The sequence below is a fragment of the Daldinia decipiens genome (assembly GCF_022478715.1).
Source record: "Daldinia decipiens strain CBS 113046 unplaced genomic scaffold F4813scaffold_9, whole genome shotgun sequence".
Classification (NCBI taxonomy): domain Eukaryota; kingdom Fungi; phylum Ascomycota; class Sordariomycetes; order Xylariales; family Hypoxylaceae; genus Daldinia; species Daldinia decipiens.
In genome coordinates this window covers 145,413-170,717 of record NW_026054552.1, presented here as the reverse complement: position 1 = coordinate 170,717, position 25,305 = coordinate 145,413, and the positions used below count along the sequence as shown (strand labels likewise).

At 48.0% G+C, this 25,305-nt stretch overlaps 8 protein-coding genes and 1 non-coding gene across 9 annotated transcripts; 6 read left to right on the top strand and 3 right to left on the bottom strand.

Moving 5' to 3' along the window:
* Positions 1–181: 181 nt before the first annotated feature.
* F4813DRAFT_352830 (uncharacterized protein) lies at positions 182–4,413 on the top strand. The gene is made up of 6 exons (XM_049242560.1): positions 182–721; positions 803–905; positions 971–1,814; positions 1,889–2,448; positions 2,939–4,177; positions 4,241–4,413. Exons 1-5 carry the CDS (start codon positions 375–377, stop codon positions 3,980–3,982), a joined length of 2,898 nt encoding a protein of 965 aa, XP_049101373.1. The 5' UTR covers positions 182–374; the 3' UTR covers positions 3,983–4,177; positions 4,241–4,413.
* A 71-nt stretch (positions 4,414–4,484) lies between these two features.
* On the bottom strand, positions 4,485–9,492 carry F4813DRAFT_352825 (ARM repeat-containing protein). Its single transcript, XM_049242559.1, has 7 exons — positions 8,825–9,492; positions 8,538–8,757; positions 5,973–8,361; positions 5,753–5,883; positions 5,615–5,696; positions 5,480–5,557; positions 4,485–5,340 (listed from the first exon to the last, which is right to left on the bottom strand). The coding sequence occupies exons 1-7, from the start codon at positions 9,005–9,007 to the stop codon at positions 5,130–5,132; spliced, it is 3,294 nt and encodes a 1,097-aa protein (XP_049101372.1). The 5' UTR covers positions 9,008–9,492; the 3' UTR covers positions 4,485–5,129.
* Positions 9,493–10,474: 982 nt separating this feature from the next.
* On the top strand, positions 10,475–13,294 carry F4813DRAFT_352824 (uncharacterized protein). Its single transcript, XM_049242558.1, has 3 exons — positions 10,475–11,331; positions 11,400–11,866; positions 11,925–13,294. The coding sequence occupies exons 1-3, from the start codon at positions 10,966–10,968 to the stop codon at positions 12,559–12,561; spliced, it is 1,470 nt and encodes a 489-aa protein (XP_049101371.1). The 5' UTR covers positions 10,475–10,965; the 3' UTR covers positions 12,562–13,294.
* Positions 13,295–13,576: 282 nt separating this feature from the next.
* On the top strand, positions 13,577–13,680 carry F4813DRAFT_t53. Its single transcript has one exon. It is a non-coding gene; the product is annotated as a tRNA-Ser (tRNA).
* Positions 13,681–14,017: 337 nt separating this feature from the next.
* F4813DRAFT_387519 (ribosome-assembly protein 3-domain-containing protein) lies at positions 14,018–14,591 on the bottom strand (the record flags this gene model as incomplete). The annotated part of the gene is made up of 2 exons (XM_049246568.1): positions 14,018–14,386; positions 14,583–14,591. The coding sequence occupies 2 exons, from the start codon at positions 14,589–14,591 to the stop codon at positions 14,018–14,020; spliced, it is 378 nt and encodes a 125-aa protein (XP_049101370.1).
* On the top strand, positions 14,543–16,207 carry F4813DRAFT_332699 (actin depolymerizing protein). Its single transcript, XM_049241149.1, has one exon. The coding sequence runs from the start codon at positions 14,842–14,844 to the stop codon at positions 16,030–16,032; it is 1,191 nt and encodes a 396-aa protein (XP_049101369.1). The 5' UTR covers positions 14,543–14,841; the 3' UTR covers positions 16,033–16,207.
* A 165-nt stretch (positions 16,208–16,372) lies between these two features.
* Positions 16,373–18,562, top strand: F4813DRAFT_332689 (PLP-dependent transferase). Its single transcript, XM_049241148.1, has 4 exons — positions 16,373–16,921; positions 16,976–17,489; positions 17,560–18,051; positions 18,107–18,562. Exons 1-4 carry the CDS (start codon positions 16,590–16,592, stop codon positions 18,323–18,325), a joined length of 1,557 nt encoding a protein of 518 aa, XP_049101368.1. The 5' UTR covers positions 16,373–16,589; the 3' UTR covers positions 18,326–18,562.
* Positions 18,563–19,695: 1,133 nt separating this feature from the next.
* Positions 19,696–21,324, top strand: F4813DRAFT_332663 (glycoside hydrolase superfamily). The gene is made up of 2 exons (XM_049241147.1): positions 19,696–19,858; positions 19,919–21,324. The coding sequence occupies exons 1-2, from the start codon at positions 19,795–19,797 to the stop codon at positions 21,127–21,129; spliced, it is 1,275 nt and encodes a 424-aa protein (XP_049101367.1). The 5' UTR covers positions 19,696–19,794; the 3' UTR covers positions 21,130–21,324.
* An 859-nt stretch (positions 21,325–22,183) lies between these two features.
* On the bottom strand, positions 22,184–24,367 carry F4813DRAFT_332643 (general substrate transporter). The gene is made up of 3 exons (XM_049241146.1): positions 23,608–24,367; positions 22,819–23,524; positions 22,184–22,755 (listed from the first exon to the last, which is right to left on the bottom strand). The coding sequence occupies exons 1-3, from the start codon at positions 24,057–24,059 to the stop codon at positions 22,282–22,284; spliced, it is 1,632 nt and encodes a 543-aa protein (XP_049101366.1). The 5' UTR covers positions 24,060–24,367; the 3' UTR covers positions 22,184–22,281.
* Positions 24,368–25,305: the final 938 nt, after the last annotated feature.

The following is a 25,305-nucleotide window of genomic DNA, read 5'->3' as shown; positions in this document are numbered from 1 at the left end:
ATAAAATGGTATAATGGAACATGACCCCCGTTAATGATATAATACTGCTCATAGTATACAGCGTATGCATTTATCCGTAGATACAACAATACGTGTAACTGCAGGTGGGTATTCGGGTAATCTTCGGCTATATAGCTTCGATAAAGTCTTAAGAACTGAGACTTTGCAGCGGGCGCCGGTCACTAACACCAACAAACCGCGGACCACCTCGAAACAGCACTTGTTATATATCCGCGAAATTGCAGCTTGGCCACCATTGACCACCATTGACCACCTCGGCCTCAAGTGCCAGCTCTGAATTCTTTTGCTTGAAGCTGTATCATCTAATTTGAGACTGAGGCTTTACTTTTTCGTCTGGCTTTAAAGCTCTTATTATGGCTGACGAAGCCGAGAAACAAGCCGAGAGCGCGGTCGAGGTTCGCGAGTCCATCGAGGCTAAAGCAACTAATGATGGCAATGCCAAAAACACGCCGCAGGATCTGGGCGCATCTAAGGCCGCTGCAGACTCCAGAGATGCTAGTGACAACGGCGAGGGTTCCAGAGGAGAATTGAGTATCAACGCCGCTGGAGACGCGAGCGCAGAAGCTGGCGCAGATGCCGAAGACGACGCGGATGCCGATGGGGAGCCTGAAGAGGATCGCACCCCGAGCCGTCTTGATCACGATATGTTAATTGTCATCGAAAACACGGCAAATTATCTTTCTACTTATAGAGACGCCAAGTAAGTTCTACTGGCCTGGTTGGTAGTGGTTGGTAGTGGTTGGTAGTTGTTATTTTTATCTAACAACAATGAACTCGATAGCGGTTACCATATTGCCTCGCACTTTCAGCGCATCCCGAACCGACGACTAATCCCAGAATATTACGACGTTATAAAGGAGCCCATCGCTTTTAGTACCGTTCGAGTGAGTCACTAGTCCAGTTGGCCCCCCTTTTCACGTCGTCCTGACACTGATATCTCCCATTGCAGACCAAGAAGCTTAGGAAACAATACACGGCCTTCTCCGAATTTGTCAGGGATGTCGCCCTCATCTCCCATAATGCCATGGTCTATAACCGACCTTCCTCGGAATTCTTTCAGGACGCCGCTCGTTTACGAGAGATCTTTAAGGAGGAACTTCAGAGGCTAGTCAGCGAGGGAACTATCAAGCCCGAGGATGCCGTACTCCCCGACCTAGGAGAGATTCCCGAAGCGGAGGATTCCCCTCCTCCGGATCCAGACGAGGAAGAAGTGGAAGAGGAAGAGGAAGAGGATGAAGAAGATGACGATGACGACGATTCGGACGATGAGGGTGGTCGACGACGTGGGCGGCGGGGCGGTCGTCACTCAACTTCGGGACGAAAGGTTGACACGAGGGATGACGATTCACATAAGAGACGAGGCCGTCCTCCTAAGGTTTTTACTCCGCTGGAAGCCCGCATCCACACACTATTGAAAGGTCTACGAAAGCCAAAGCATCCCGATGGAGATCTGCTAATCATCCCGTTCGAGAGGCTTCCAGACAAGCAGACAACTCCTGATTACTTTGCCGCCATAAAGAATCCCATAGCGATGGATCTGATCAAGCGTAAAGCCAAGAGGAAGAAGTATCAGAATGTAGATCAAGTGCTGAAAGACCTCGACTTGATGTTCGAGAACGCAAAACTGTATAACGAAGAGGACAGCCAACTGTATAAAGATGCGGTCGAGCTGCAGCGGCAAACTCATTTGCTTGCTGAACAGGAGAAGGCTAAGCCCGATAGCGAATTCGAAGACGAGGACGGTAGGCGACCCCTGCCAGAGATTTTCTATAAAGGGGAGATCTGGAGAGTTGGTAAGTTTTATGAACTGTCACGTCGTCTACCACGTGTGATGAGGGATATTGATACTGACATTGACTGAACTTAGGTGACTGGGTTCATATTACCAACCCGAACGATCTGACCAAGCCCATCGTGGCGCAGATCTACCGAACTTGGGAGGATAAGTCGGGACAGAAGTGGGTGAATGCGTGCTGGTACTACCGCCCAGAGCAGACGGTCCATCGGTTCGAGAAGCATTTCCTCGAAAACGAAGTGGTCAAGACGGGCCAGTATCGAGACCATCGCATCGACGAAGTAGTAGATCGGTGCTTCGTCATGTTCGTTACTCGCTATAACAGAGGTAGGCCGCGAGGGTTCCCTAAGAACAAAGACGTCTATGTTTGCGAGGCGCGATATAACGAGGAGAAGCACAAGCTCAACAAGATCAAAACGTGGGCGAGCTGCTTACCCGACGAGGTCCGTGAGAAGGACTACGAGATGGACCTGTTTGAGGCGCCTCGCAAGCTTAAGAAGGTGATCAGCCCCATTAAGCATCTTCTTCAAGATGATGCAAAGCCAACGGATCCCTTACCCAAGCCAACCTGGGGAGCACCTAATGCGCCACCCCTCATTGGGGCCGTGCATTGTCGCGAGAGAGAGCCGAATGTAAGTTGTTTCCCGTCTCTTATCTCCTTGTTTTCTTATTTTCTTATATTCTTATATATTATCTTTTTGCCCCGCGCACCTAAACGTCGCTATCGCAATCATATTTCGCAACATTCATACCCCCTCCCCCTCCCCCTCCCCCTAGATGCCAGAGGAGCAGCGAACATGTAACATGTAAAAAGGGGGGATAAAGGGAATAAGAAGGGACTAAAAAAAATAACAATAAAAGAGTGAAGAGGGTGAATGGATTTAACGTACCCCTCTACTAACATCCCTATTTTGCTCTTTCTGTCTTATCGATTGCATCGCAAGCTTTTCTTACCCTCTTACCCTTTTGCCCTCTTACTTTCACATTTTACAAAGACAAAAAAAAATTCACGGGTGGATAGCGATGTATCCTATTCTCTCTTTTTTCCCCCAATGTCTCACTGAGCGCGTCACTTAAAATTAATCTAATTTCTTACCTTGCTCATACATTCTTTCTTTACAGGAATCTCCGCCCCCGGAACCAACACCATCTCCACCTCCGCCTCTCCCTATGATGGATTCAGTCCGTCGTCCTTCCATGATGGCAGCGCGTCCTATTGACGCTCAGGGTGATATCGCCATGGGTAATACTCATCACTTTTCTACCATCCCAGCTCCAGCTACGCCCACGCCTGGACATGTTGGCGCTTATGCGCCGCCTAATCCCTTCGCGCCGCGTCCCAGTCCAACCCCGGTCCCTGTGCCACAATACGGCAACCATGCTGGCGCCCCCCATCCCGGCTTTCCGGTTCAGGGTGTCCAAGGTCCTCCACACGGCGGCCATGGTCATACCACACCACAGATGACTCCCGTACCACACTTCCAACCGCATCAGCCTCCTCACCAGCCTGCTCCTTACAACGGATACCCGCCTCAATACAGCACTACTCCAGTCCCCGTACCCCATCAGTCTCACCACCCACCTCCTCACCAAATCAACTCACCGATGCCCGCCTACGACACGTCGCATCGTATTGCGCCAACGCCCGCGCGAGCTCCCATGGCCGCCGCGCCTAGTCCCGGTCCGCACGGTCAAGCAAATGTCTACAACCCGCCCCGTCCGGTCGAAGTTTACCGCTTGGATGACGCATTGAATGACAAGATTCCCGAAGAAGTTCGCGAGCAATTCCAACGCGACGAAGCTGGTCACGTGTTATTCTTCACTCAACCTCCTCTAGACCGCCCGCACCGCGGTGTATCTAGCGAGAGTGCTGGCCTCGGACATAGCGTTCGCTATCTTGCTGATCGCGCCCGCGAAGTTGAGGACCGTCGCGCAAAGCGAAAGGCAAGAGATGAACTACGCCAGGCCGAAGAGAAGAAGCGACAGGAGACCGCAAAACTTGCCGTCCAGGAGGAAAGCCAGGAGATAATCAGCCAGGCTTGCGATGCCTTAGCTAACTGGGTCGGTTCTATGAACAAGGAAACCGAAAAGTTGATGCGAGTTTACGATGGTTGGAGCTGTCGCGATGAGGAAATCGATAAAGTCGCTAGAACGACCGTGGGATAGGATCCCACTACGAATCCTGGGAACAAGCCTAGCGACGAGCCTTCCAATCAAATGTGATTCTGCAATAGCTACATTCTTCGAGCTTGTTTAGCACGAGTTCTACGGCGTTATTAAGGAGATGATGACGGAATCCGCTTTCAAGGAGTCAAAAGATACCACTTCTCTGGTTAGGAGTACTGAGATCATTGGTTGTTTGTAAGTGGGTAAATAGTATTACGGGTTGGGCTGCGCAATATATTAATTAACGTTAATGCGTAGTGTATAGTAGTATTAAGTTGCGGTATTTATCAATTTATTTACACTGAAGTAGTTGAATGTGTAGCATAGGGTTATCTACGATATATAAATGATTTGTATCTATAGATTGCTTGTGAGATTTGATTCTTTGTGATTTATCTTGTACTTGTTGACGAGGTATTGTGTCGAGACTTGAATAGGGATGTAGTGATGAAGATAGCAAGGAGTATAAAAGCACCTCTACCTGGAATTATTAGATTATGTAGATTGTTATAAGCAGAGCTACGGGAACACATAAGTGATATAAAGAAGCCCCTTCGTTGGCGTAAAACATATGGCCAAGTCAAAAATTCAACTGCATAACAGCAGTTACTCGACTATAAACACTGTTGCTTTAAATGCCACTTTGAAATAACTTCCATAGCCCTTCAATATTTAGCGAGCTGTCCTGATCTATCAAATCAGATGTGTCACGTATTCAGCAGACGCCAAGACGCCCTCTACGTTGGTAATCTTTCTTGATTCTATATTGCTAGGTACCGAATCTCGATACAAATTCTTCTCCTATAGTCGTGCCTATTCGCCCAGGAGAACCGTATTCTCCATTTTATCCACCCGCAACCGCGACATCAGTTGTCGCGCTAGGGCGTATAGCTCTATCCTTGAATTATTCGCTCTCCCAGGTCTTTCACCCCGATGAAGGGTAAGGGGGGCAGCCCCGTCATTAGAAGTAGGTGAGTGGATTCGATCGATGATGGTGAATAGTGTCATGATTGAGGCTTAGTATTCTCTCATTCTTTATGCTGCTATCTATTGCAGCTAATTCCTATGAGCAACCCTGCGCGAATCCGATATCGCGCAGCCCTCAGCAAAGTCATCATAGCAACCCAAGGGCGTTGATTTGTCACAACTAGGAGAAGTGACGTCTGATGATTTGTTGGCCTTCGGGCGAGAAGTGTTGTTGCAATATTGGCGTCGGGTCGACATTTGCCGACTGGAGTAGGATTTGAATTGCTCGGGCCACGCGTGCGCCCAACTGTCCGTGGAGCATTTCGGCTTCAAGAGCCTGTCCTACGTAGACAAACACCTTGTCAACCTGGCTAGTTACCGCAGGGTTTTGTCTACATGAACGGTTAGTATCCTGACATATTAAACATACTGTATGTATATATATGTATATAGAAAATGAATAGTAGCTTGTCCATTTGTGAAACGGTATGAGAATGAAGATGGCGTCTATTATTAACGATTTGGACTTACTGTTCGATCAACTCCACGAGATAGCCGTAGGCATATGGCGCTGCCTCTTCGTCGTTTGTTACTGGCAAAGTATTGACCCTAAGTAGCAAACTAGTTAGTAGCTGTGTTTGATTTGTGACTGTGCCGGATACATACCATTGTGCTGCGATAGCTTGGGGATCCTGTAGACTCTGTTTGTTAAAGTGTAAAATCTTTGCGATAGCCGCGCAAGCATTCTCTGTACACACATTAGCGACTTCTGAAATACGTCTTGAATTTAACAGGGCGACGTACCAGTAGCGTAAACAGCCTCTTCGCCACGCGCATCCGGTATCCGAGTTGCTTGGAATAAGTAAGGTATCGACGTCGCCAGGAACTGAGACCAAGGAGCCCCGCCACGATGAGCGGCCACACCGATGCCATACCTAAAAATATGTTAGTGGTTATCGAAAAGGGGCTACGATGCGATATCATATCGGCCGCATCATAACCCAAGATGTAGGATTTAACTCACGCAGCAGCTTGTCGGATAGCAGCCGAGGGATCTTTACAGCCTTCCAAGAGAGCAGTGCTAATAGCTTGGGCATAACGAACACTCTCTGGTCCACAATATTCTAGGACATCATCCATGATACATAGACCCCACTGGCGCTGCGTAGGATCCGCCGAGGTAAGGAAGCTTTCGTATGTGCCCATGAGGCGTTCCCATGGCTGGAGGAAAATGGAACCATGATTCTTGAAGATGGAATGGAATGCCTTGTTCATATCAGACAGCAAGGTCTGGTCGTCCTCAATTGCAATCATGATCTCTTCGGCTTCATCCTCGGCATCCTCCGCGGCAGCTCCTTCCTTATCTTCTTCGCGTTTAGAGACACGGTCCCTGTAGTCTTCAATAGCCGAGTGAACTCCGTCAATAAACTTGCCCATATGTTGTAAGTTGAGGCAATCCTTGCCAACTACTTCGACCGACTCGTAAAAGCATTGGTACATCTCAGCTAGAGCATCAATGGCCGGCTCAGCAGTAAGCACCTCGAGCAGCTTGTCAACGGTTCCGGCCCATAGACCCCGAAGTTCATTCGACTCGGGACCATAGGCCTTCTTGTACGAACTGAGCAGCTGAGGAACAAGCTTCGCCGAAATGAATCGAACGGGGTCGTGGAAGAAAAATGCGAGACCCGGAAGTGCGATTTTCTCCATCGTGTCGGCGACATACGGAGCAAAATGACCTTCGAGAGTCTGCGCGTAAACCACGAGAAGCTCAATGGCCATATGCTTGTCATCCATAGTACTAGTTCTGATTCCAATCATCTTGCCCTTGAGCGGCACGAGCTCCCATCCGTCTTCTTGCTGAATCTGTTCAATCTCGTCGTCCGTATCCAATAGCTGGATGTCAGCCTTGGCACTGGCCAATTCAACTAAAGGAGGCATGACATTTGGCAAGAAGCGTAAGAAATCGGCGCCCATAACTCTGCACATGCGTCCCCAGCAGTGCATGAGATATTGCGACTGTGGGTCGTCAGGGTCGGTGATATGTTCTTGAACATTGGCAAGGAGCTCAACCAAGACCATAGCATCGTTTCCGAGGCGTTCCTTTCCAACAGCCAATGCTATCAAAGTAGCGCATTCCATAGCCTTAGCACGAAGTAGTCTGTACTCTTTTTCGGTTTCCTGCCGCAGGACATTAACGAGCAAAGGCATCAATGTGTCATAGTACTTAGAAAAGGCAGCTTCGGCGGCATCGGCAATGGTGGCAATCGTTGAGAGTGCTTGTTCCTGGACGTAGCGCTTCTCATTCTGGAGAAGTTGGAATAGCGAGGATAATAATTGGTCAAGGTAGGGTTCAAGGATACTCTTTTCCGCCTCCTCACAAAAGTTAACCAATGCGGCAGCGGCATGCGCCTTAACACGACCTTCTGGGGAGTCAAGCACAGGAATGATGGCCTTCAAGACAGTATCAAAATACTCTTTCTGCATCGTAGGCGCGAAGTCTGTGCTCATCTGACCAAGAGCCTGACACCCGGCCCAACGAACTCGCGGATGGGGGTCCTTCAGCGCAGGAACAACCAACTCAAGAACATGGCTGAGTTCCTTGACCATAAGGTCACGGCAGCCTTCCGATATAGCCGAGATGGCCATCAAAGCCGCGTGACGATCCTTCCAGGCCATAGAAGTCATCATTCTGGGGAGCCAGTGGAACGTTGGGGCCAGAATAGTTTCGCCTCCGAGTTTGTTGGCCAGTCGGTCCATGCACTGCTCTCCTGCGACATGGTTCAAATCGCTCTCTTCCTGATCAAAATCGTCTGATGCTAACCACTCAGCAGCATCGTCATCGTCTTCGCCGAGATCTGTCATTAGACTTAAACATTGGGTGATCATGTCGGTCGTATAAGAGGGATCCTTGCGGCACATGGACGGGGCGTAATCGGCAAAAGTAGCCATGAGTTCGAGTGCATTCTGTCGGCTGAGATCATTTAACTCCTTGTCCTGTATAACACCGACGCTGAACATGACGAGGTTGTGAAATAAGGGCCTAAACATCTTAGGCGAGGTCTCAGCTAAATCAATTAGGGCAACCAGGGCTTTGCTGAGGTCTTCGGAGTCGTGTGAATCCTTGATAGGGGGTAGGATGTTGAGTACGTCGGGTAGCAACGAAAATACTTTATTTTGATCCTTCTTGGGGAGGTTTCTGAAGAAAGATGCGAAGGCATCCATAGCAGCCAAGCGGACTGCAACAGAATCATCCTTGAATCCTCTGTTGAAGGCATCCAACACTGCATTGTCATGCTGTTTCTCGATAATACCTGGTGTAGTCGCAAAGACACGGAATGCAGTCTCGCGTTGGCCTGCGTCAGTCGCCACGCTCAGGTTGAAGAGAACGGCTAGAATCTCAGGCCATTGCTCGGCTGGGACATGTATGTTAGCGGTCGTTCTCACGAAGGGTCTAGTATTAGCGCTATAGCGCTTATCAATTCCTGCTCCTAGGAATAGAGGGAACACAGTATGTGGAACAGGATGTGGTCGCGAACGCATCGTGAGCGTAAGTAAGAAAAAAAAAGGAGAGGATCGGTAATAGACTAACTGGATTCTGAGTATTGTCTTGCGACGTCGGCAACAGCGTCACTTATTTTATTCCGTACCAGGCGGTCTCTCTCGTTGGCTAAGGCTTCAAGGAGCTTCTGGCGGATAACGGAAGCTTGCTCGAAAGGTAGTGATATAAATACCTCAGAATTGTCGCCTTTGTCGTTCTTGCGTGTCTTTGATGCTATTCGACGAAATATGACGGCAGCAAAGGAGCGGAGCTATGCACATAGGTTATGTTAGTCTTTAAAACATAACAAGTAGAAGACGATCAAAGAGATTGCTTACGGATGATTCAGGTGAAGCAGCTATCTGCTCAGCCAGGCCCATCAACAGGATTTCAGGACGGGTGTTGGTCCAGCTATTTTGCAAATGCCCCTCGGCTTGAGATCGTATAGTGTTATCCGAGGATTGCAGAGCTTGCAGGAGCTGCGTTAGCTCTGCATGAGTCTCTGCCGGAAGCACCGACATGATTTGTGATAATCGAGGTAGGTTTGCGGATTCGCGGATTTGCGATTTGCGATTTGCGATTTGCGAACTGCGAACTGCGAGCTGCGAACGATTCTACCTAAAAGAAGAAGAAATAAGAAGAAGAAGGCGCGGTGTTTTATATTAGTAGGTAAAAATCAAAGTTTGTCAAAGTTGTATCGCTTCGAGATGTTGTGCCCCGCAGGGCTAAGACGCGGTGGCCTACTACGGACTCTGAGCGTAGATTAGGTAGAGGGCGCCGAAGATACAGTAGTAATCAAGTTCATAGAACAGATTCCTGTATACTCAAGGTGAGGTGAGGTCCGGCAAGATTCGTATAAGGGATCTTAATAGTAGATCTAAATAGTTCGGCAGTAAAAAAGAGTTTGTCTATGTTGGTGTTGTCGTTGTCGTGTTTTTTTTTATTTGGCATCAATGGTAGCGAGGGGTCGCGAAAGAGGGGAGGTTTCGCTATGGACTTTTTTTTTCTTTCCCCAATGCAAGCTGCTTGAACACCAAAATAAAATAAATTCCTAGGCCTCCTAGTGCACTATATGGTCCGTGCACGAATGCTTTCGTCCGTGCTAACTTCAAAGAGCAGCTTCTGGCTGTTTTTGATTGCCTGACTTGGGGTGATTTAGCTGAATTGGGTTTAGGTCAGGCACAGAACCTTCTTATCATACGAGTTATCACTTACTACATAGTAGGTACCTAGGTAGAACAGCTTATCGATAGTTACTGGTGGGTACTTACTGATAAGATTACATAGGTACCTAGGTATTGAATCACCCTTTTAATTTGGATTCTGCCTCTGAGTGGAATCTACCTAGGTACTTAAACTAGAAAGATCTCGATTCACCAAATTTGCTTAAGCCAGGTTATGGGGTGCAGCATAAATGGATTCCATTGAGTCATTGCCATAGAGACTACCTAACTAGGATCTGGAATGTTTGTCTGGCATGTTTAAGGCCCATGTATCGCATAACACAGTTAATTGCCAGTCGATTGGTTGCAGCTTTCTATATCCCGAAAATGCGCTACCCATTTGCGATGCCACGTATTACAACCTCTTAATCACTCTTATATCTTATTAGTTGACATAAGATAGCATGTACGTCTAGAACATTGCAAGCTCATGGTTCCCTTATGGAACTGCAGATATAGCGTATAATCCTCGTTTTTATAGCCATATTAGATGTTAGAAGGTATGCATAGTAGACTATTTTATATCGGCCCACTTGCCTTAGGTACTCGACCCCTCCAACAGTGGCGTTTTTGTTTTAAGTTGTGAAGACTTTAGGTTTGTTAAAGTTGATAAAATAGCTGCAGATTGACGCTAATGACAGACGAGTGACGAGTGACGAGTGACGGTGTAGAAAGGTGAAGGAGGGGTTGCCATTTCACGGGGTAGCTGGGTAGTTACCTACGCTATCCACAATTAGAATAATTAATTCGGACCATAAGAGATATCTTCCTTGGGGTAGGTAGGTACGACCTTATGGTCTTGTCTCATCAATGCACCGCCTACTTTTACATAAGAAGTGTATATGATGTAAGGTACCTACCTACCTACCTACAATATCCTCATTTGATAATATCAAATATACGCATACAAACCTTACCTATACACACACACATGTATAGAACCATTAGCACCATTAACACCATAACAAATCCCGTAAAAGCCATGGTCTAAGATATGAGCAAGTAGGATAGACGAAGCCAAGACTAAGAGGTAACCTAGCTACATACTTAACCTAGACAGGTACTTATAGGTATATGTACATTTATATGTACATTGATGTAGCTACAGCTTCGAAGCTACAAGACATCCCATCCCGACTCTCCTCGACTTTGCGGCTTTGCGACTTTGAGACAGAGCGACAGAGCGAATAACTGCACCATATTCCTAGGAACATACCCTGCTGCGGTCAACAGCTCTAATATAATACCATTTCACTATGGATCCTAATGCATTCTATTTTAGGGGACGTAAAGATTCCAAGGAAACGAGTATCTCACCGCCACCCCCTCAACGAACCGGTTCCTCTTCGAGCCTGCACAAATCCAGTCATGTCATAGGCCATAGTCATCGTTCCAGTCTCGCAGAGAATCTGAGGGGCTTGCCGCCGTCGCCGCGAAATCAGCGACATCCATCTTTTACCCAGGCCGCTCTTCAGGAATTGCTCAACCACCCGCCAGCTCCGAAGCAGCAGAATCCTCGCTTCGCCGGGAGAGACTGGCGCGATGTTGCAATCGGGGAGCTCGTGTCGAAAGATGACGTTTCCTGGGTAGAACTGGATACCAGCGTGCAGGATGCCACAATGGTACAGTTAACCCTGATCCACCAATATCGATTTATCCAGCTTATCTCTAACTGCTTGTATGTCTTCAGGCGCTCCTTAAGAATACTTCGAGCAACGTCGTTATCATACGAGAGAATGCTACCGGCACCATTCCCATCTCCACATTCGATTTCAACGACTTAAACGCTTACATCTTAATCGTAGTCGGATTAGCGCATCCAAGCGACGACTTGGTAGAATTGTACGATTCCATAGCAAGAAGAGCACAGGCCAGAGACAACATACCGCTCCGCGACATCCAGCCGATTTGTCGGAAAGAGTCTCTTATCACTCTTCAGGGAGATGAAGATCTGGCCAAGGCGATCGAGATCTTTGGCAGCGGTGTTCACCGGGTGCTCGTCCGCAATCACAATGCCGAAGTGATCGGTATCCTTAGCCAGTTGAAGCTTTTAGAATTCTTCTGGCACGAGGGCATTAACTTCCGCGTCATCGATGATCTGTACCCTAAGCTCTTGCGCGAGGTTGGCGTCGGCTCCCAGCAAATATTAGCTGTCAAGTACGTGCATTACCAGTCCTAAGTTCTGACCCTAAACTATTCTCTAACAACCACATAGCGCAGATAGCCCGTTGACAGAGGCTCTCAATCTTATGAACCAGGAAGGCCTGTCAAGTGTAGCCGTGGTTGACAACGCTTTAAACGTCGTCGGCAATATTTCCACGGCCGACGTCAAACTTCTTACCAACGCAACCAGTCTCCCATTACTACAGAATTCGTGCATGCATTTTATATCGGTCATCCTGACCGAGGAAGGTGTCGAGAAAGGGAAGGATTCATTCCCTGTCTTCTATGTTAACCCTTACTCAACACTTGCACACACGGTGGCCAAGCTAGTTGCTACCCGCTCACATAGGATGTGGATCGTAGAGTCTGCGTCTCCGTCTCCTTCCGCACCAGGAACCCCGTCGCTAGGCCCCACCGTGTTCATCCCGACTCCATCTTCTTCGCAGACGTCTCTTACCGGCAGTCATTTCCCTTCGGTCCCTCCAGCTTCCACCCTACCGGGGTCTCACCTATCTGGCCGCCTGATTGGCGTCGTTACCTTGACAGACGTTCTCAACCTCTTTGCAAGATCTACCGGACTAAACCCCTCGGATCCGAGCGAGCAACGCGCAAGGAGACGAAGAAGTTCGAGCAGTTCTGTGCGCCCGTCTATCGAGTCTGCTCGTGCTAGTCTTGATATTCGACGCTAGGGGGATGCTAAGCTATGATATTACGCATACGGGATTCGAAAGTTCAGAGGAGCTCGGTTTTATTACGATAACAGTGTCACTCTACTATATAGTTGCTATTACTATCTCATGGCGATGCTCAGGACTAGGTTTCATATCCGTCTTCGTATCAGCAGTAGAGAGGGTGGAGAGGGAGGGGGAGGGGGGATCGGTTAGTGGTGCCTCGATCGCGCACAATGTTTTGGGTTCATAGCGCAATGAATGATGCTTACGAGACAATTTTTTTGGAGTCGGTATAGTAGACTTTCTCCCGGCTTCCCTCTTTACGAAATCATGGTCGGAGTTCCCTGGATATATGCAAGTATTCTTTTCCCGTTAGTTATTGCTTACTACACGACAATAATTCCTAGTTAGGGACATGGTTTCGGCCCCGGGTGAATACATATCTATAGGGGCATCTTTTCTGTTGTTACCACGTCATTATTGGTGGATGCTAGTAGTAATGCATATGTAGAAACTTGTCAATGTCGTAGCTAGGGCAAGATGTTATTATAATTACTTTCTATACTAAGCAGTAAAAGCTGAAGCTGGTGGTGATTTATGCATATGCAAATGTCTTCGAGTTTATCATACAAGATTGCTCCTTGCTAGATACCTATAGGTCTAATCACAGGGTTTCGCCTTCCATGAAACCCGAGTTCTCAAGATGTAGTCATTAATTAATTAATGTCTCAGATCCGGTCTCTAGCCAGCCAGCCATTCTTTACAGAGCCAAGTCAGGTTGAGAATAATTCTTGCTTGAATCTTCCCCGAGCAGTTGTTATTATTATATAGCAAATCAATTCAAGCGCTCGACCAATAAGAATAGTTCAATTTGATTACACTTTACGACTATGTATGTAAATCAACCTAGAACGCCTTGATTGGCTACATGGATAGGTCTGGCAATGTTTTCCGGGCTAAGGAATTGGCAGCAAGCAGACACCTACATACTTATAGCGCTATAACGGGCCACAATTCAACAGCAGCAAATCAAGGCACGATGCCGGAGTGGTCTAACGGGTGAGACTTGAATCCCAATATTGTGGTCCAGTCTATCTCATGTCTTAGGACGCGCAGGTTCGAATCCTGCTCGTGTCGATCTTTTTCTATATTTGAATACCTAATTGTCATTTTTAATATCTTTTGCTCTTCGTGTTTCCCTTTTCCGATGTTTATTTTACATTGTTTTTCAAAAAGGTGAGTTCGATATCAATCACGAAGGCAGGCAGTTGCTGTGCATTTGCCGATTGAATGAATTACGTAATATTGCTCCTTCGTAGAAAAAGGACCTTTCAATTTTTTACAGAATCAGGTCGCGATTAGGTTTGAACACTATCTAATAGTGTGTGTTCCTTCTAAATAATCTCATTCTTCAAACCCGAATATCTCCCTCAGCCTCTAACAACCTGTTGGGTACACCTCGCGCATGCGCACTTCATTTATCTTCTTCCCCAGATTTTCGCGCCTTCAGTATTCTCTCTTGGTCGGCAGCCGAGAATAGAGACGTGCCTTGCTGCAGTGACTTGACGAGCATGGCTACCGCATCGCCTTTGAAGTCGTCGGCGTTGCGGACCTTGTCTAGGTCCTCTGCGAACTCCTTGGTGCTTTGTTGCAGGTAATAGGAGGTAAACTCTTGGGATGTGGTGTTTTTATCCGACATGCTTCTTTTTCTGCTCTCGCTTTGCCGATTATTCGGTTGAGAGTGGAAGTTGGCGATAGTGTAGATTGTGGATTTGTGGTCCTTGAGTTGTTTTGCTGTAATTGTGATAAGTTTGAGACGGAGGTTTTGGATGGCGAAAAGTTTCTGATATCACTGTAAGTTACAGTTTATAACTGGATAATTGGGAATGTTTGGTCTCCACAGTCCATCTACCTCTAAATTTAGTAGTCTATGTTAGTTAGTAGGTAGGTACCTATGTTTTCTCTACTAAATTCCACAGCCAATCCGCGATAACATATCGTGATAGATGCGATGTTACGAGAGGCGGGGAGCAGCAAACCAAGTGCATAATGGATGCACAATGGACCGATATATGTATCCCTACTAATAAGGATAATGCTATTTCAGCCCCCCGCCTTATTCTGTTTCAAAGTACCTAGACAACCCATTGCCAGCTCAGCTCCATTACGTCAACAGCATCCTCTTATTCGTATTGGTGTATCGTGTTAATATCATTTCTTCGCATCTACCTGTACTATACACAAAGGAGCAACTAAATACGCGTGCACTTCCATAGCTGGCATCATCGTATCGTCGAGATGGCACCACACGAAGGATTAGTACATATGAAAGACTACGACTGGAGGGATAGCAATGTCGAGAACATTGGAACAGAGCTTGATCATAAAGTTAAGTACAACTCAGCAGCCAGTGAGCCGGCATGGCAAGAAGTCGGAAATACCCCTGGCCTTTACGTATGGCGAATTGAGGATTTCGAGGTAGTTCCATGGCCAAAGGAACAGTACGGCGACTTCCATGAGGGAGACAGTTACATCGTTTTACACTCGTACAAGGTGGGAAGCAAGGATGGTCAGGAAAAGCTGGCCCATGATATCTTCTTCTGGCTCGGAAGTAAGACAACGCAAGATGAGGCGGGCACCGCTGCCTACAAGACAGTCGAACTCGATGAGTTTCTACACGGCGTGGCCATACAGCACCGCGAGCTCCAGAAGGAGCCTTCCGATGACTTCGTGGCCCTGTTCTCTCGCATCCGGATCCTATCTGGCGGTGTCCGCTCCGGTTTCACGCACGTCGAGACCGAGGAGGAACCGAAGGAGACGCTCACGTTGCTCAGGATCTTCAAGCACCCAACTGCCAAACGCGCCGACTCGATCCTGATCTACGAAGTTGAGCCTACCTGGCAGAATCTTGACGAAAACGACGTCTTCGTGTTGGAGCGCAACGGCAAAATCTGGGTCTGGCAGGGTAAGAACTGCAGCCCAATGGAGAAGGCTAAGGCCGCACAAGTCGTTCACGATATGACCATCGCGAAACACATTGACGTCGAAGTGATAGCGCAAGAGGAGTCGAGATCGCGAACTATCGTTACTATGCTAGGCGGAGAAGATGTCGAAGGACCATTTCAGGCACCGCGGCCTATTATCTCGTCCAAGAGTCAAGATGCTGCCAATCATCGCCCTCGCAAGCTGTTCCGTCTGTCAGATGCTTCCGGCCAGCTGAGATTCGACGTAGTGAAAGAAGGCACCACAATAGACAGCTCTGATCTAGACAGCAATGATGTCTTCCTGTTGGATACCGGGTCCGCTATTTGGGTCTGGCAGGGTTCGGGAGCAAGCAAGACAGAGAAGGCCATGTGGATCAAAGTGGCCGAATTATACATTCGGCAGCTTGGGGAGGAATCTGGTGATAGCAAAGCGTATCTTACGCCGATTTCCAAAGTAGTCGAGGGCAACGAGAGTCCGGCGTTTATCAAGGCACTTGAGGCGTAACGAATGAATTTACAAATTGCTGTTCTACGGGTGTCGCATCGACATTGATATCATAAGACCTTGTTAACAGGAAGCTGCTGTAGCAGGTAGCGAGATTGAAGTCTAGTAAAAAGTGCTTGAAAGGTGCTTAAAAGGTATATGTACCTATTAGTTACGTCAATGCATACAATTAAAGGGATTATAACAAGTTACATTACATTAGCCTTGATGCGAGTAAGTGGGGCTTCCGCTTCCAATGGGCGTCTAGGCTGCCTCAATTGAACGCCGCTACGGATCCGTAGGTAATGTCCCCTAGTGCCGGATTCGCGGAAGTGTTTGAGGCACCTTAGGTAATCCGTAATTGTGATTGAGAAACAGCTGGACCCTTTTCCAATTTGAGATGGCTACCGACCTTTGCCCCTATGATAATATTATCCACGTCTCACGCCCCGAATTCTTGAAAACACTAAACACTCACCTACAAATTCAACGCCAAACTGTTGTTAACGTTAACTCTATAATATTGAACTTTTCAATGTCTCTTCTTCAATAGTCGTCACCGTACTAAATTGCTAAAAATGGACTTGCACGAGGCGCAAGCCTACTTGCAGGCTTCGCTTCATGAAATATCCCATGCCTTCCAGAAAGTTCCTGGAAGTGCTGTTTTGGTTCGATATATCCAGTCAAGCTACCAGAATGACCCCGTTCGATCTGCGATAGAACTTGTGCTCGTGATATTCTTCGTTCGGTACCTTCTGTCGCCGTCTTATCCTACCCACGATCCCAATTACGTGAAGCTCCGCGATGACGAGATCGACGAGCTCGTTAGAGATTGGGAGCCCGAACCGCTCGTCGCTCCTCAGACGCAGCTTGAGGAGGCAGAAGCTGAGAGGCAACCTGTTATTGTTGGGTAAGAATTAGTCTCTCGGTCTGTCAGTAGTCACTACTAACAGTATCAACATAGACCGACGGGTCCGAAGGTGAAACTGTCCAGCGGAAAAACTGTCGTAAACTTGGCCTCTTACAACTTCTACAACTTCAACGCAAGCGAACCGATTAAAGAGAAGGCGATCCAGACGCTGCGCACCTACGGAGTTGGCCCTTGCGGTCCCCCACAATTTTACGGCAACCAGGATGTCCACATGCAGACTGAGCACGATATCGCCATGTTCCTCGGTACCCAGAGCTGTATTATCTACGCTCACGCTTTCTCTACCATCTCCAGCGTTATTCCGACCTTCTGCAAGCGAGGTGATGTCATCGTAGCGGATAGGATGGTAAACTACTCGATTCGTAAAGGACTAGAGGCTTCCCGAAGCATCATTAAATGGTACGAGCATAACGATATGGAAGACTTGGAACAGGTTATGAAGAAAGTAGCCGAAGAGCAAGCAAAGAAGAGGATCTTGACTAGGCGATTCATTGTTACCGAGGGGCTTTTCGAGATGGTTGGCGATTGTTCTAACCTTCCTAAGCTCGTAAGCCAACCCTTTCCGATGCCAACTTAATCCCGTCCTATAGCGTGCTGACAGTTTTTGAACGTGTTAGGTTGAACTGAAGGAGAAATATAAGTTCCGCATCGCTCTGGACGAGACTTGGTCGTTTGGCGTACTCGGCCGTAATGGACGAGGACTTACTGAGGCTCAGAACGTCGACTCGGAGGCTGTCGATATGATCATTGGCTCTATGGCTGGACCTCTCTGTGCTGCTGGTGGATTCTGCGCCGGTTCAAAGGACGTGATACGGCACCAGCGTATCAATGCCGCATCGTACACTTACTCGGCTGCTCTACCTGCTATGGCTGCCGTCACAGCTAGTGAGACGTTGAACGTTCTACAATGCAACCCTGATATCCTACTGGCATGCCGAGAAAACATTCAAGCTATGAAGGCACAACTCGATCCCCGTAGCGAATGGGTCCGATGCACAAGCGACCCTGAGAACCCGATCATGCTACTAGTGTTCAAGCCTGAGGTCGTCTCGTCGAGACGACTGAGCAACGAAGATCAAGAGCGGCTGTTCCTTGAGATTACGGATGAGGTAAGTTTTACAGGAAAAACACAAACGAAGTTTATCCACTTACAGAAATATATAGGCACTCGCCAACGGTGTACTAATTACGCGACTGAAGAGCTTCCCACTGATTGGTAGCATCGGCACGAACGACATAGATATTAAGCCTGCCTTGAAGGTTTGTATCACGTCGGGTTTGTCTAAGAAGGAAATCGAAAAGGCCGGGACGACGATTCGACACGCTATCACCAAGATCATGACCCGAAAACCTAACCGGCAGGCGTCGTCACTAGCTGCTTAGGACATTCAGTTTCTCGTGATGTTATTCACGACTGCTTCACGTTGCTTCACGATATGACGCGAGATGAGGTAGCTGTATGTGTAATGGCTATTATACGACGACCTGGGCATGACCTGGGGTTGAGATGGATAAGCAGTCGAATCCGTTTCGATTAATAATTGAAGGGTCCACGAATGTATATTCAGGATGGAAAGGCAAACTGCCGGCATCGGATGGATCAGACCATACACTAGAACCATATACTAATTACTAATTCTATCTTACGAATGTCGTTACGTTACGTTCCACTGTGGCGTTGTGATGAACTTATCTATTTTTATCCTATGGAAAAGGGGGCAGGGGGCCCAGGGCTGAAAAGTCGATGGGGCCCGATGTCTTTGTTTTTTTTTTGTTTTTTTTTATCTACAGGTAAGGACCAGGCATGGTATTGTGCCTTGTGCCTTGTGCCTTGTGCCTTCCGGACGAACTATTAGATGAAATGTGAAACATTGATGTCTATGTCATGTGGTTCTCGACCGAAGGGAAGCGTGGGTCTCATTTCTCTAGCGTTCTTGCCGCGCGTTGTGATGACGTTGTATGTAGATTGAAAAAAAAAAAAAAAATTTTGACCCACGATGTCGTTGCCCTAGGAGAATTTTACTTAGGCTAACACCACCAGATCTCATATAACTCGGATAACTCGTTTACCTACCACCGCCATCATTCCTTACGATACCTTAGGTAGGCACCTAACCTATAAAACACTCTCTTTTACAACCAACCACCTTCCTTTGAGGTTATCGATAAATCAAGATATGCGATATTAGGATATTAGCTGGTCAACTGCGAATCACTCCTTCAATCACTCCTCCTTACTTTACCTATTAACCTATTAGCCTATCTATCATATTCATATTCAAAAATAAGGCAACATCGATAATGACCTCTGTCTAAAATCGGGAATAAAAGATAGTGGGTGCTCTCTCCCTTGTTATTCATTGTATTCAATAATAATGACCCCCTTTACAAACGCCATCATTCCTTCACCACATCTTGTTTACCCCTTTCCCCCTTCGATGCCGGGGCAACTTCCGCCACATACGATCAGCTATGTTGATACTATCTATGCTGATACTATCTATGTGTTTTCTTGGACGGGCACCTCGTCCCTCGAATCTAGAACCTCAACATACATACCTAGTCCCTTAATTGTCCTCTTTACCTACCAGCACAAGCTCTCACTACACTCCACACTCCTTTGTCTGCTTTTGTTTCCCTCGCAGTCCTTGTAGCTAATGGACACCTGTTGAGTGTCGTCTGCCGCATTCATGTCCCCTTTTGTCTCTATTCTCGTCGCTCCTTCAAGTAAATCGTTGCCTCGCTAACAACATAGGCCGCTCATTATTTGTTTTTCGCAGTTTCGCAGTTTCGCAGTTTCGCGATCACGCTCATTCTGGAAATACCCAGCATCGTGTTAACATATCGACATTATGAGATCTACGCTACTTTCTCTTAGTCTTCTTTCCCTCCTCGGCCTGTCGGCTGGGCAGCTGAGTAAGTCACAGCTCTGATCTATTATCTCCCCCCAGGGACAAGAGCTCATGTGTTTATCAGGACATCAACATCAACATCTCCACCGACATAGGGCAAACAGAGCCCCTATTGCGAAAAGGGAGAAAATCACCGTCACTGATTCCAAATACAGTACGACTACCGAAGTCCCTGAAGTCGTGGTCTATGTAGATCAAAATAACAACCCGATTCGCACCACCATCGAGACGGTCGTTTATGTCCCCGTATCAGTAGAGACGTATGAAGCATCAACTTCTACGACGCCAACGACGGAGATTTCTCCTCTGTCAACTAAGGCTGCGCCAGTGGTGCAATCTGAATCGTCTTCGTACCAAGCAGCCTCTCCTACTACCCAGCAGGCTTTGTCTTCTCAACACGTTTCCGCCGATTCGTACCCGACCAGTTCGAAATCGGCGTCCTCTTCAGCAGCTTCTCCATCTTCAAGCAGCGGCGCTCTTCACGGCGTTGCTTACTCTCCTTACAAAGGTAACGGAGAATGCAAGACGGCAGACGAGGTTGATGCGGACTTTGCGCTGATAGCCAAGGACTACGGCGTCATTCGCTTGTATGGCGTTGATTGCGATCAGGTAGCGACAGCATATGCAGCTGCCAAAAAGTATGGAAATAAGTTATTCTTAGGCATTTTCGACATCAACTCCATCGAAGATGGAGTATCTACCATGGCTGCCGGCGTCCAGAACGACTGGGATATCGTCGACACCGTCTCGGTAGGTAACGAACTAGTCAACGACGGTGGCGCAACCGTGTATCAGTGTATCAGCGCATTGAGCCAAACGCGTTCCCTATTGAGAAGCGCCGGGTATGAAGGACCTGTCGTTATTGTGGATACGTTCGTCGCTATTCTCGCCCATCCCGAGCTCTGCGACGAGTCTGACTACTGCGCCGTCAACGTCCACCCCTTCTTCGATCCCAACACGGGTCCCGACGGAGCAGGCTCGTTTGTTACTTCCACCGTTAGTAACATTCGTAGTAAGCTATCCGATTCGAGCAAACGTATCGTGGTTACGGAGACGGGTTGGCCTTGGCAGGGAGAATCGAACGGCGAGGCTGTTCCGGGAATGGATCAGCAGTCGACGGCGCTCTCGACCATCAAGAAGGCCTATGCTTCTAATGCTAGCAACCTTATTCTCTTCACTGCGTTCAACGACATGTGGAAGAAGGCCGAGGCGGCGACGTTCATGGCCGAGCAGTACTGGGGAATGGGAGGACAGTATTCGCCTTGCGACGAGTAGGACGGTCTCGTGGCATAGACGGGCGGGTAGATTATGAATTAATGAGTTAGGTTAGGCATATACGCATGGATGAGAAAGGTTGGCTGAGTCGGTAGGATCCGTGCGGCCAAAGGGAAAAGGAGGTGGGTGTGTACGATTTGCGCAGCATTCTATTCTCTGTAGACGAATTCAAACCCGTATTTTTATTTCTATTTCTATTTGGGAGTGCCTATTGCGTGGAACTGTACAAGTGAGCTGTTGGTTCTTCCATATCGTATCGCGGTGGTAAGTAACCTGGCCATCTTACATACCTCATACTATACTATACGCACATATCAAGTCGCCATAAGACCATCCCATCTCACTCATTCTACCATAAGCCCATCTTAAATCGCCGAAGAGCTGATAGGTCCAGCGAAATGTCAAAAGGTCACAACCAGCGAATCAGCGCCGTTATGCCGCGCCGCATTACATCGTCTCTCGAACCTGGCTACAATCCCCGAGATTTCTTACCTGTGACCATTCGTCCATTTCAGCTCGTCGACAACACAGTCGCCAAGAAGATTCTTAATTGCGCCAGACTAGTTTTTTTTTTTTTTTGCGATTCCAATTGGTATTCATAGTCTATAGAATGCCTGTCTACAGAATGCCTGCCTATAAGGGACCTCGCCCATGCTTACTTCGCCACATTTCTAACGCGGCTAGATACAACGATCTAATCTAATAGATCTATATAAACTGATTCTAACCAGTCTATTCAACATCCAGTTTCGGGTCATATCTGACCCGAGGGTATATCTCGACGACCCCGTGGGAATATAAAATGAGAAAAAATAAAAAAAGACAACAGAAGGAGAAAACGATTAGCATCCTCAAGACCGAAAAAAAATTCAGATATGAAAAAAGCCTATCGTGGACTTCCTGATCATATGGCACCGCTAATGGTAATTCCATTATCCCAATGAATATAACACGCATGATTTCGGTTTATGAACCGATTCATCATAATTGTACCGAATGTGGCAGTGTCGGGCGTCAACATTGAACACCATAACAAAATATCATAACTGTCATGACCTTAATCAAAGGCGAGCATTGTTGAAATAGGAAAACATATGATCGCGATCCGTTGCGCGATCATCTAATCGTGAATTCTTGCGCCATGTGACAGCATTAATCAGAAGAAGGCGGGGTCGAAAAGACAGCTTCGGCCTTCTCATGCATGCTGACGGTGGCCTCCTCGTCGGACAAGCAGTACCCGTACTCGCGGGCCTTCTGCGCGACTTCTTGCTCCGTAAGACGGGGCAGGTCTTGCGCAGCCTTAACGTAACTCATCTTCTCGGCGTAACCCTTAGCGAAGATAACATCAATCTCCTCAAGGGTACGTCCAGCTGTCTCTGGGTATAAGAAATAGATAACGGGGAAGAACATTGCGTTGAGTATCGCGAAGAATAGGTAGGTACCCCAACCGCTGCGTCCTGTGTTGCTTAGTAGTACCGGCGTGATCATCACGATGAAGAAGTTCCACAGCCAGTTGGATACTGTCGAAGTTGCGTTGGCCTTAGCACGTGTCTTAAGAGGGTTAATCTCGGCCGGGTACAGCCACGGTAGCGGAAGCCATGTCGCACCGAAGAATGCGATATAAGTCTATTTAAAAGCATTAGTTATCTATAGCCAAATGGCATTGGTGGGTAAGATAGGTCAACTTACGAAAAGACCAACAGCAGCTCCCTTAGCTGCTTCTTCCGTTCCAGGAATCAGAGCACCAAAGGTGAGAACCATGGACAAGCACTGGCCAACGGTACCGATGAGGTAGAGCTTTCGACGACCGATCCGCTCGACGGCGAACCACGAGGTAGTGGCAAAGATGGAATATACGACCATGTTGATACCTCCGAGAAGCAGGGCTAGGTTGTGCGAAGTGCCGATCGAGGTCTGGAACAGGATGGGGAAGTAGTAGATGACTGCGTTGCAACCCGATAGCTGCTGCATCATCTGCGAGGAGGCACCGAGAAGGAGACGGCGAAAGTGTTGGGTCGGGCCACCAGTGAAGAGATCCGAGATAGGAGTAACGCCGCCACCATGGCCAGAAGCACGAATAGCGTCGACGATAACAGCAACTTGTGTCTGGACAGCAGGGTCGTCCCGGCGTTCACCGTTAAGAGCCGCCAGGACCGTGGTTGCTTCTTCGTTTCGATCCTTCGTTAATAGCCATCTGGGTGATTCCGGTAGCTGGGTCATAAGGAGGATGACGACCAAAGCGAAGACACACTGGAAAGCGATGGGGAATCGCCAAACGAAGGCGTGAGGCCCATAGGTACACCCGTAGTCGATCCAGTAAGCAATCAAGGTTCCGATCGCAACGTTGCCGCCCTCAATGCAGATGAGCTTTCCACGATTGTGCGAATGACTGCATCTAAAAACACGGAAGAGACAAAGGTTAGCGGAACTAGATCCTATGCACTTTAATAAGGAGATGAGAATGAAGTAATGACTTACTCTGCTTGATAGGTTGGCACCGTCGATGTGTTGATACCGTTGCCTATACCCGTGATACACCGCCCGATTATGAACTGTGCTGTCGCGCTTCCCCCTGATCCATTAGGCATGGCGGTGACTTGAATGATAACACCAATAATCATGATAGTAGCTCCGGTAAAGATAGAATTGCGGCGGCCGAGGTGGTCACCGAACGTGAGAATGAAACAGGCACCTAAGAAGCAGCCGACAGCGTAAATGGACACGACGAAACCCTCGTACGTGCTGTCCCCATCTACCTCCGGGAAGTCAGAGGTGAAGGCGGGAGCCGAGATGATACCGGACATAACGCCCTGATCGTAACCGAACAACAGAAAATCCGTCGTCGCTACGGCCGTGATCATTTTCTGCAATGTCTTGCCAGACTTGCCCCAGTATGTGGGCGCGCCATCGGCGTTGTCTTTGTGCCCCATCGTCGTAGGCTGCCGTAGCTATCTACGTAGGACTCGTCCAGGGGGGAAATCTAGATTGTAAGATTACGGGAACCTGGAGTGAGAAGGGGTAAGAATGAGGAGAAGGGGGAAAAGCTGGAGGATAGGGAAATGGAACGAGTTCTAGGCTGTTGGGGGATAAGGAGAGTATGGTCCACCGGATATCTTATATATGTTTATGTTGAGCTACACGATCTGCTTACACGACCTCTTACCTCGCATACGTATGTCGCAGTATATCCCAGCATAACCAGGAATACTCTGACAATCACAAGAAAAAAGGGTCCGTATCAAGAAAAAAAAGGGTCCTCACGCCTCTATCGCAGCAACCTGCTGAGAGGCAGTGGAGGTTGAGTTCGTGGGTGGGTGTCACCGAGCAAGGGCCGAGGAAATGTCATCATAACGTCTGAGAAGACCCTTAGATTGGTGTCCACTCCACGAGAAGTTTGCAGCACCAACAGCTACCAACAGCTACCAACAACGGGCAGCGCGGGCGGACGCAATGCATGGCATTACGTGCGGACCGCGTGAGAATTGAAATGTGACAGTCAGGCCAGGCTGTGATTTGTAGCAGAGAGCAAAATTTGTGCCTTTTATTATGGGGGCAGACCTGAAGATCTTCATCCGCATTTCGTCATTGATACCCACAGGACTGGCCCACACCTCGAGTCATTCTGGCATTGGTACCATTAGGACGTCCCCTTATGGTATCGTAGGGCCGTTAGCCGTTAGAAACGCGGGCGCGATAAAAATTAGCGTTTGCCTGCCAAACGCAGCCAAGGTAAGGCATGGCGGCGGCGGCGGTGGCGGCGACGGCAAAGCGGGCTGAAGTCGGACGGCGGGAAATAAACAGCCGCATTTGTTGCAAACCGCCGGGTCAAGCGAATAAATTACAGGCCCCGAAGACCTCACTAGTCTTTCCTTGGCCTTAGCTCGGCATGAACCGGTCAGCCTCTATTTCGCCATTCGGTGCCTAAGCGGTGTGGTTTGTGTCGATCTCAAGATGAGACCCAAGGGACTAGTCCGAATCCTTGACATCCGAGGAGAGGGGATCGTCTCTACAAATCTATTCCGAGGTGTCCCGAACTGCACGAGCAACTTTTGATGACTGTGGGGGAGAACTGGGGAAATACGTAGGTATATGCAAAGTTTTGGATTTTTAATTTTAATTTATATATATATATATCTTACATATAAAAATTTAAGAATAGGAAACGTGGTGGGATTG

Coding starts and splice junctions, on each gene's coding strand:
- F4813DRAFT_352830 (XM_049242560.1), top strand. CDS start 375: ATGGCTGACGAAGCCGAGAAACAAGCCGAGAGCGCGGTCGAGGTTCGC. Junction 1,815..1,888: donor AGGGGAGATCTGGAGAGTTG/GTAAGTTTTATG, acceptor GACTGAACTTAG/GTGACTGGGTTCATATTACC. Junction 2,449..2,938: donor GTCGCGAGAGAGAGCCGAAT/GTAAGTTGTTTC, acceptor CTTTCTTTACAG/GAATCTCCGCCCCCGGAACC.
- F4813DRAFT_352825 (XM_049242559.1), bottom strand. CDS start 9,007: ATGTCGGTGCTTCCGGCAGAGACTCATGCAGAGCTAACGCAGCTCCTG. Junction 8,362..8,537: donor AAGACAATACTCAGAATCCA/GTTAGTCTATTA, acceptor TACATGTCCCAG/CCGAGCAATGGCCTGAGATT. Junction 5,341..5,479: donor CTCGTGGAGTTGATCGAACA/GTAAGTCCAAAT, acceptor CCGTTCATGTAG/ACAAAACCCTGCGGTAACTA.
- F4813DRAFT_352824 (XM_049242558.1), top strand. CDS start 10,966: ATGGATCCTAATGCATTCTATTTTAGGGGACGTAAAGATTCCAAGGAA. Junction 11,332..11,399: donor GCGTGCAGGATGCCACAATG/GTACAGTTAACC, acceptor GTATGTCTTCAG/GCGCTCCTTAAGAATACTTC. Junction 11,867..11,924: donor CAGCAAATATTAGCTGTCAA/GTACGTGCATTA, acceptor ACAACCACATAG/CGCAGATAGCCCGTTGACAG.
- F4813DRAFT_332699 (XM_049241149.1), top strand. CDS start 14,842: ATGGCACCACACGAAGGATTAGTACATATGAAAGACTACGACTGGAGG.
- F4813DRAFT_332689 (XM_049241148.1), top strand. CDS start 16,590: ATGGACTTGCACGAGGCGCAAGCCTACTTGCAGGCTTCGCTTCATGAA. Junction 16,922..16,975: donor AGGCAACCTGTTATTGTTGG/GTAAGAATTAGT, acceptor GTATCAACATAG/ACCGACGGGTCCGAAGGTGA. Junction 18,052..18,106: donor TCCTTGAGATTACGGATGAG/GTAAGTTTTACA, acceptor AGAAATATATAG/GCACTCGCCAACGGTGTACT.
- F4813DRAFT_332663 (XM_049241147.1), top strand. CDS start 19,795: ATGAGATCTACGCTACTTTCTCTTAGTCTTCTTTCCCTCCTCGGCCTG. Junction 19,859..19,918: donor CCTGTCGGCTGGGCAGCTGA/GTAAGTCACAGC, acceptor TGTGTTTATCAG/GACATCAACATCAACATCTC.
- F4813DRAFT_332643 (XM_049241146.1), bottom strand. CDS start 24,059: ATGGGGCACAAAGACAACGCCGATGGCGCGCCCACATACTGGGGCAAG. Junction 23,525..23,607: donor GTGCCAACCTATCAAGCAGA/GTAAGTCATTAC, acceptor CCGTGTTTTTAG/ATGCAGTCATTCGCACAATC. Junction 22,756..22,818: donor GAGCTGCTGTTGGTCTTTTC/GTAAGTTGACCT, acceptor GCTTTTAAATAG/ACTTATATCGCATTCTTCGG.